This window comes from Entamoeba nuttalli (genome assembly GCF_000257125.1).
Source record: "Entamoeba nuttalli P19 unplaced genomic scaffold asmbl_2202, whole genome shotgun sequence".
Classification (NCBI taxonomy): domain Eukaryota; phylum Evosea; order Mastigamoebida; family Endamoebidae; genus Entamoeba; species Entamoeba nuttalli.
In genome coordinates, this window is record NW_008575145.1 from 1 (window position 1) to 9,673 (window position 9,673).

The 9,673-nt window shown below is 28.2% G+C and overlaps 3 protein-coding genes and 1 non-coding gene across 4 annotated transcripts; 2 read left to right on the forward strand and 2 right to left on the reverse strand.

The window, feature by feature from the left end:
* Positions 1–664: 664 nt before the first annotated feature.
* ENU1_013760 (hypothetical protein) lies at positions 665–2,860 on the forward strand (the record flags this gene model as incomplete). The annotated part of the gene is made up of 1 exon (XM_008856754.1): positions 665–2,860. One exon carries the CDS (start codon positions 665–667, stop codon positions 2,858–2,860), a length of 2,196 nt encoding a protein of 731 aa, XP_008854976.1.
* Positions 2,861–3,346: 486 nt separating this feature from the next.
* Positions 3,347–3,429, forward strand: ENU1_013770. The gene has a single exon. It is a non-coding gene; the product is annotated as a tRNA-Ile (tRNA).
* Positions 3,430–3,857: 428 nt separating this feature from the next.
* On the reverse strand, positions 3,858–4,918 carry ENU1_013790 (hypothetical protein; the record flags this gene model as incomplete). The annotated part of the gene is made up of 2 exons (XM_008856755.1): positions 3,858–4,144; positions 4,252–4,918. 2 exons carry the CDS (start codon positions 4,916–4,918, stop codon positions 3,858–3,860), a joined length of 954 nt encoding a protein of 317 aa, XP_008854977.1.
* Positions 4,919–5,054: 136 nt separating this feature from the next.
* On the reverse strand, positions 5,055–9,281 carry ENU1_013800 (gelsolin repeat protein, putative; the record flags this gene model as incomplete). Its single annotated transcript, XM_008856756.1, has 1 exon — positions 5,055–9,281. The coding sequence occupies one exon, from the start codon at positions 9,279–9,281 to the stop codon at positions 5,055–5,057; it is 4,227 nt and encodes a 1,408-aa protein (XP_008854978.1).
* Between the last annotated feature and the right edge of the window lie 392 nt (positions 9,282–9,673).

Sequence of the window (9,673 nt, forward strand, 5' to 3'; positions counted from 1 at the left end):
AAATATTGATTTTGTTTCTTTTGTATATTGTTATATAAATTAATGTTATAATTTTTTTGAAAGATTAAGGTATGAGAGTAAGAGAAATATTTGAGGTGTAGTGCTTAAGTGTATTCTCATTTATTGATCAATTCATTCACTGTTGAAATGATTAATGAAATAAAGACAATGGAAAGTACAATAAGCATAATTGTCCTTACTCACATACTAATTAAACAACAACCGAAATCTTAGAGCCAATAGATAAAATGACAAGTAAAACTTCACTAAACAGAGATTATGGAAATAAGTGTCAGTCACAACCAGTGATAAAAAGGTTATACCAAAGAAAAATAAATCACAAGTTATTGTGATGGTTTTGCAAACATCAATACAGAAAAAAAAAGGTACAATGACAATAAGAGGAAAATTGAAATGAATAAAGAGTTGTTATTGAAAATAAAAAAATAAAAGGTTAAGATGAAATACCCACAAAATAAGGAACTGCAACGTTTTTTAAAACATAAAAGAAACAAAAGAAGTGAAGTACCAAGAATGAACAGAATGGAGAAAGATTTTTGTAAAATGATAAAAGAATTTTGTTATTATTATTTTGTATTTTTTTAAACCCTTTTTTTCTTTTGAAAAAAACAATATCAAACTTCAAATTTACTGTGCAAGAATCATGACCGATTATACATTGATTCAACATAAAATGAAAATGGATCCACCAGCCTATGAAGACGATTTTAAAAGGTATTACAGTCACTTCAAGTCAAGTGTTACAACTATGCTCGCACAGGCAGAGCTTGGGATGAGTGTTCCAGACACTGCACTTGATGAAACATTGAGATTAGTTGTTTTCTTAAACAATATCAGTGCAGAGTACAAGAAATATCTTGAAAATTTTCCAAGAGAATTAATAGAAATGATTAAAAAATGTAAATTAAATTCACAGTCGAAAGTTACTATCACAAAAGCATTAATTGGATTGAGAAGTAAAGGGTTTATGTCACTTGAAGAAATACTGCCTACATTATTAGAAATGTTATGTATTAAAGATAAAAATGTTACAGCAATAGTTTATAGATTTATTATTAATGATATTAAACATACTTCTCAACAAAAAGGAGGAGCAAAGAGTAAACAATCAACAATGAGATTATTGGAGCAAATAATTGATTCCAATACTAATATAAAAGTTGTAAAGAAAGTAGTTGAAATTTTAGGAGAATTGTTTACAAGGAAAATTTTAAAGGAGCCTCGTGTGATTAATATTCTTGCAAATGCCATTTTCCACAATGATGCTAAAGTTAAGGTTAAAGCAATGGAATTTTTCCTTCGTTTAGATGAAAAACAAGCAGCAATGGATGATGAAACAAAAGAAGAATTAAAACAAGCAGAAGAAGAATTGAGATTATTAAAGAAAAAAATGGGAATCAAAAAGAGAACAGGAAAATTAAGAGCAATGAAAAAAGAAGCTGAAGACACTGTTGATAAACTTAGAAAGACAGAAGTTATTGCACATCAAGCAAATTGGGCAGCAATTGATAATATTTATGACCCAATAGCATTTTGTGATAAGTTATTTAGAGATATTAAAGGATCAAGAAATAGATTTGCAGTAAGATTAATGGAATTAGATTTACTGTCACGTGTTATTGCTCGTAGAGAAGTTATTTGTCTTCCATTTTATTCATTTATTGTTAGATATTTATATGTAAGACATGAAAATATCACTCAGTTATTAGCTTATACTGCTCAAGCTATTCACCCATTAGTACCACCAGATGCAGTAGAACCAATTGTACGAACTATTTTAAATAATTTTGTATCAGACAGAAGTAGAGTTGAAGCTCAGGCACTTGGTTTAAATACTGTAAGAACAATTTGTGAGAGATGTCCATTAGTAATGAATCAGTCAATGTTGAAAGATTTAACAATGTATAAAAAGAGTCACAACAAAGCTGTTGTTAGTGCTGCTCGTTCTCTCATTTCATTGTACAGAGGAATTAATCCGGAGCTTTTATCTAAAAAGGATCGAGGAAGACCTGACCAACAACACAAAACCATTTTACAATATGGTGAACAAAAAGTATATGATGGCCCAATTGGAGCTGAGTTACTTGAGAAAAAAGAAAGTAGTGATGATAATATGAGTGAAGAGGAAGATGATAATGGTGTCCAAGAAGAGATTAACAATAAAGAAGAGGATATGAACAAAGAGGAAGATGGTCCAAATGATGGTGATGCTGATGAGTGTAGTTCTGATGAGGAAATTGATGATGATTTAGAACTTGGATCATCTTGGGAAGAATGTAGTGATAGTTCAGATTCAGATGGACAAGAAGAAGATATGAGCGAAGAAGAAGACGAGAAAGAAGGTAATGATAAAGAAGAAGAAGGTGATGATGATGATGAAATGAGTGAAGAAGATGACAATGTTCCACAATATGATGGTGGACTTTTAACACAAGAACAGCTTGAAAAAATCCGAAGAAAACAGAGAGAGGATGAAGGAATTTCTTCTTCATCAGAAGAAGAGATGGAAAGAGACACAACTTATGTATTACCAGAATCTTTAGAGGCTTCAGTCAAAAAGAAGTTAAGTCGAGATGAAAGGATTAAAATCTTGAAAGAGTCAAGAGCAGAAAATGATAAGTTCCACAGAAATAGAACTGGAAGGACATCTAAAGTTCTTGCAAGAAATAAACCATTCTTAATGAAGAGTTTCTCTAAAAAGCAAATGAAAAAAGAAGAAGATAGAATTACAGGAGGTAAGAAAAGAGTTCCAAGAAAACAGTTTAGTGGTAAAATCAGAAAAAGATTTGGTAAAAGTGGTTTGAAACAAAAGTCTAATGGTGGGTCTCGTAAAAAATAATTAATACAAAAAATGTCTTTTAAATTGAATGGATTTGAATTACTTTAAATTGATGATTTGAGATATTTTTTCTTCATGAAAAGTAAAAAAATAAAAAAGTTTGTTTTATGAAAAGAAACTTAAAAATGGAAGAGTGGGATGAATGAGGTAAATGATTATGATTTAAATTATGTCCATTCTCTTGAAGAGGCTATCACAGAACTAACTGAGAAAGTATTAGAATTAGAAGATGAATTAAAAAGAATAAAAAATACTGTTTGTCTTACAACCATCTTGTTTTTATTATTAACAATGTTCAAACATTTATTATTTAGGGATTAATGACATTTCAAGATGAGCCATCAACACCTATTGGACGTTACTTTAAATGAGTGAATGTATTATTTGTTCTTTTTGTTCATTTCTTTTATTTTATTTCTTATTGAAATTAACACTAAAAATAATAATATTATTAATTTATAATATAATATATTATATATATACAGAGGCCCCGTAGCACAGTCGGTAGTGCATCGTACTTATAGGATTGAGAAATGCGAGGGTTGCGGGTTCGATCCCCGCCGGGACCATTTTCTTTTTTTTTTAAAGAAGTAGTTATTGATAATAATGACAAATTCTATTTTATTTATTTAGAGAATAAGTAATGAACAAGAAGTTTTTTTTTTGAATTTTTGAATGTACAGGGAAGTTTGTTAATATTTATATATAACAAAATAATATCAATGAATTAAGATGTAAAAAGAATGAATCAAATCTACAAAATAATTATAAGAATAAAAAAAAATAACACAAATTTTGTTTTTCTATGGAAAGATTATAATTTAATGAATAATCTAATTTTATATATAGGATTAACAAAGAAGTATTAAAATAAATTGTTTTCTTTTTATTATAGTTTAAACCAATTTTTATGTATACAAGTAGTGTTTAGTATTTTATAAAAAACATAAATATAACAAATAAAGTAAATAAATTTGTGTTATGAATAATTCAACATCTAGTCGTCCATATTACCAATAAAACAGTCTTGTGATTTCATTGGTTCTAATGCAGAACTAACCCTATCACGAACCGAATCTAATGTAATATCATCAAATTCAATTTCTGTAACACCCATTACAAGACTTTCCAATTGAGTAAGATCACGATTAAAAACCATTCTTAGTTCCCATAAAAATCTGAAGTATTCTTCTGGTTTTTTGCTACTTGTTTCTTGCCTTCTATAATGTGAAATAATAGTTTTATCTTCCATAATTATAACTGCAACTTCCCAAACCATTGGTTCTATATTTAATTAATTCTTTATTTTAAAAATCAGATAATCTTTTCCTTTTTTACAACTCTCTTCTGGATTGATAAAGGAAAAAAGACTGAATATAAGTAAAACAAACGGGCATCTTTGATAATCAAACTACCACATTGACAACGAACTCTCATTGTTGCTGGTCCGATAATTTTTTGATTAATTGCTTTTAGAAACATTATAATGGGACTTTCACCATCACTTTTTTCTTCAATAAATACTTTTTTTAAAATTCTCATTAAAAAAGTTTTTTGAACAGAAAGATCACAAGAGTTATCCATTATCGCATTCCATTCATTTCCTAAGTGTTGTGCTAATTCATCAGATTCAAATATCATACATACAGTTTGTAAAATTTTTAAACAATCACCTGCATTAATTGCAGCTCCAGCATTTGACACAGAATAATCAACAATATGTTCAGTTACAATTCCTTGAGTTGGAAAAACACTGTAAAAGTCTCCGTTATGGATTTCATAAACAGTTAAGTGTTTTAATAAACGAGGTAAATCACCAGCTATTGGGAAAGTTTCAATATTAGTGGTATCTATAATCTTACGAGTAGCCACACTCCAATCTGGTAATGTTTTTAGTAAATTAGCCATTGCACTTGCTGATTTATTGGTTGTAATTTGTTCAGATGTTTCAGATGAAGTTTCAACCCTTGTTCTTGGTTTGGCAATTCTTTTATCACCTTTTCCACATGTTTGTTTTACTTTAGAAAAAAGATTAAATGTAGTCTTAAATTCTGTCATCGTTCAATTCTTTTTATTTCAAGTTTATCTCTTCATTTTTAGAATTTCTTATATTTTTTTCATTTTCTTATAACAAAATATTCTCCTTTCGTTCAGTTAAAACAAAAACATAAGCTATTTTAAGAAAATGAATGTTTTATTTGTCGTGTTCTAAATCAGGCCATTTTTCATCAGGGAAATAAATTTTCCAACATTCCCAACAGATACCATTTTCCATATCGTCTGCAACAATGTTCTTTCTTAATAAATATCTTGGGTGTTCTTCATAACAGTAGTCACATGCAACTACTTCATTTAAGTAAGTGTTCTTTTTGTCTACTGCTTTGTTTCTTTGCTTCTTTTCTAAATCTTCTTTCTTCTTTTCTTCTTTCCTAAGATCTTCAATTGTTTTTTCTTTTGATTCAGTGGCATTCTTTTTAGATTCTAATTGATCTTCATCCTCCTCTCCACTCTCATATTCTTCACTTTCTTCATTTTCTTCTTCTTCTTCATATTCATACTCATCATCTTCTTTTTCGTATTCATCATCACCATCTTCTTCATATTCACCAGCATCTTCATATTCATATTCCCAATCACCATCTTCCCATTCTTCGTCATTACCATCATCTTCTTCAACATATTCAATATTATCTCCATATTTTTCTTTTAGTTCTTCTTCTATCATTTTGTCAATCTCATCTCTTTCTTGTTTTTCTTTATCTTCTTCTTTTTTGATTTCTTCCATCAGCTGTTTGGTAGTGACTTCTTTGCATTCTTTGTCTTCATCAGGGAGACTTTCTATATCTGTATCTTCATCCTTAAACGTTTTAATAAAATCATTTAACTCTTTATTACTTTTCCATTCATCTAGGAGTAATTTATTTCCTTTTTCCTTTAATTTTTCTTTTTCTTGTAATTCTTTAATTCCTTGATTCCTACTTTCTTTCATTTTATTATTAAATTCATCTTCATTTACTTTACTCCAGTCAATTTTAAGTTCTTGGTTTTCTTCTGTTATTTTTTCTTCTTCAGGTAATTCAACCCAACTCTCTTTCTTTAAATTATAATAAACCTCTCTTGGATCATTTTGTAAGTCATAATATTCCATTCGTTCTCCTCCAGACATTCTAATAAAATGATCACTTTCTTTACCACAATACTCAGTTATTATTTCAATGTTTATTTTTCTTTCTTTCATTCTTTCTTCAGCATAATCATATCCAACCTTAATAGCATATTTTTGTTGTAAGGGAATACTTTCATCTCCCATCCATACATATATTCGTGTCATACAATCAAATATATAACATGATGATGGATCAGCTTGTTTCCAATTCATTCCAATTCGAATAAAATTCTGTGAAAATGGTGTTATCTCAAATGTTAATGGAGCAGCCAACCCAAGGTCTTTTGGTGAGAGACTTAAATATCCTTTCTCAACTCCATGAAGAATATCCCAAAATTCATTATAATGAAATCCTTCTTCAAAACATACAAATTCTCTGTCTTCTTCTAATAGTGTTATAGCACTTCTAATTGCTTGAATTCGAGAAATTTGATCTGTTTGTTTACCTATCCAGAGATATACAGAGTATAATGTTTGAAGTGCATAACATCGATGACTTTCAATATATTTCCCAACATTTTCATCTTCAAGATTTAATTCTTCAATACGTTGTGTTCTATCTTCCATACTTATTTCAAAAAATCTATTAACAATTACTTTTTTTTCTTCTTCTTTTTCATTATCAACTTCTTGTTCTTTTTCTCCATTTTCTGTTTCATTACTTTCATTGTCTTCTTTTGGTTCATTACCTTTGTTGTTTTCCTCTGTTTCTTGTGGTTCTTCTTCTATTTCGTCTTCTTCATATTCCCATTCTTCATCATCTCCTGGCTCAATTAAATTTCCATCTTCATCATAATATTCTACTTCTTCATCTTCCTCATCACCATATTCATAATCTTCTTCATTCTCATCTTCATCATAATTAGTATTATCTTCTTGAATAACAACAGTGTCTTTATAATTACCTTTTTTTACTACAATTCTTAAATTAAATAATTCTGCAAATGTTTTAGGTTCACAACCTTGAAAGACTCTTTGTTGATTAAAGATAATACGATTCTCAGATGCTTGTCGTGCATTCATTTCATTTTCTTTTCTGTTTTTATTTTTTTCATAATATTCAACAAGGACAGGATAATTTTTCTTTAAGAATTGTGAGTAATATAATGGAGTTGATTTTTTTCCTTCCCAAAAGTAAAAATCTCTTCTCCAGATATCTCTCTCAAAATCCCATTTTTCTACTGAAACAATATATGAGTTTTCTTCATAAAATTCTCCATATTTTTCAGCAGGAATTCTGAAAATACTTGGTCCAACTATATCAACAAAAGCATAAATTTGTATATCAGTTAATTTTAATGTTTCTGTAATATTATATTTTAATTCATAATCAATTGTATCTTTAGTTAATACTGTTGGTTCCCATTTTTTTTCCATCATTGATTGAATTTTTAATTTATATCCATCAATATCCCATTTGTAGTCATAGATAATAGGCTCTTTTTTTCCAACAAGCAATTGAATTTTTTTTTGTATATTTTCTTTAAATCGTTTAGAAGCATTATTCTCCTCTTTATTATCTTCATTCTTTTGTCCTGCACCTTCTTTTTTCTTTTCTTCTTCATTTGCTTTTTCAAATTCTTTCTTTGCTTCATTAATTTCTTTAATTACAAGAGCGTTATAATCAATACGTTTAGATAATAAACTAATATGTTTTTCATAATCGTCATCAGTAATAATTGTAGTTGTGTAATCCCAATCTGCAACATGATATTTAAATGCTTCTGTTTCTTTTCCTTCAAATTCATCTTGAATCTTACACCATTTTGGACGATCTACCATTTTCATAATTACTTTATTAGCCAACATCTTTAATAATTCCCATTCTTTTCTGGAACATTTCTTTCCTTTCCACATAAATATTTCATTTCCACAATCATATACATAACATCTATGACTTCTTAACATTTTTTTCGTTAATGGAATATTATCAGGTTTAATTGTTTTTACAATTTGACTTGTTTTAGTATTATGAGTAAATCTCATTAACATTCCAAATGATGGTTTAGTTTCAATTGGTTTATACTCTTTCATAATATATTCACATAATTCATTATAATTCATATCATCTAGTTTTAATGCTCTATAAAATAGTAACATTTTTGGTGATGGCTCCATAAAAACTTCTGACTCTTCATAATTATTTTGTGCTTTTAATACCATTGCAAATTGAAGTGCTCTATTCTTAACTCTATTAGATGCATATTTTGTTGTAAAAACATAAACTCTTTTATTATCATCAAATACAAAACCATCATATGGAGTTAATGAAACATGATTTGGTTCTACTTGTTCTACACGAGTTAAATTTTTATATACTTCATCAATTTTAAATAATCGTAATTTTCTTTTTTCTTTCTTTGGTGGATGAAGTAATTCATCAGTTGCATTTTCATCAGTATATGTAATTCCTTCTTCAAACATTTCTTTAAAAAGTTCTGACTCATTCCCATCAACCTCATAATATATTTTAGCATGATTATCTAAACATACACTTAATTGTGATGCTAACATAGCACAAACTCCTTTTTTACCTACTGAAGAATTGTTTCCATACCAACAAAAGATGTTAAATGTTTCTGCAGATTTACCTGGAGCTAAATAAATGTAAACATTTTCATGACAAAAAATGCCATATTGAGATTCTTCTTCTTCTTTATCAATTAAAAATGGAAATACACCATCAATAATATATCCTCTTGGCTCTCTTACTGCTGCAGTATTTGATCTCATTCCCCATTGAATGTCAAATAATGTATCATATGGTGCTACATCAACATCAAACATGTTACTAATCAATTTCTTATCTTTAGCTCTATCTGTATCTTCAAAAATACTTCCTTTTCTTTCTTTTTCAATCATTTCTTGAACAATTCGTTCTTTAGCTTGTTCTATTGTTTCTCCTTCATGTGGAACAACATCTTCATCTTTAATTTTTTTAAGTAATTCTTCTTCATGACTTTGTGCTTGTTTTCTTTTTTCTAATGCCTCAATTACCTTCTTACCAGCCGTAAGTTCTTGAGAAGTAACTTCATGTTTTTTTTCTTGTTTTCTTTCTCCAACTTTCTTTAACTCTACCATTCTTTTACCTTCTTCGTTAAGTTCTTTTACATCTTCCTCTAAAATTTCTTCAGTTTCTTCGTCTTCCTCTGTTTTTTCTGTGACATGTTCTTGCTTATCTTCTTCATTAGTTAATTCGGATTTTTCGTTTGTTATTTCCTCAGTTATACCTTTTTTTCCTTCCTCTTCTGACATATCTACTTTTAAATCTGATTTTTTAGTTCAACCTTTTTTTATCCTCATAAAAAACAAAATTTTGGTATTTTTCAAGTATGATTTTGTTGGTTATTAATAACATTAATGTTATTCATAACTTTTTGTTATTTACTTCTAAATGAAAAATTTTTTGACTAATATTCTATCAATCATCTTGTTAACTGACACTCAATAATAACTTTATTCATCTATTAAATAAAACACAAGTCTCTTAATATATGAAAAACAGGTAAACAATTCATTTTCTAGCAAAATTCCAAATAAATTTTAAAAACAAAGGATATATTATAACAAAAGAAAAAGAATAGAACATTATTCATTTATATATTCTTAGTTTGAGTAGTGAAACTAACTACCCAACAAAATCATAT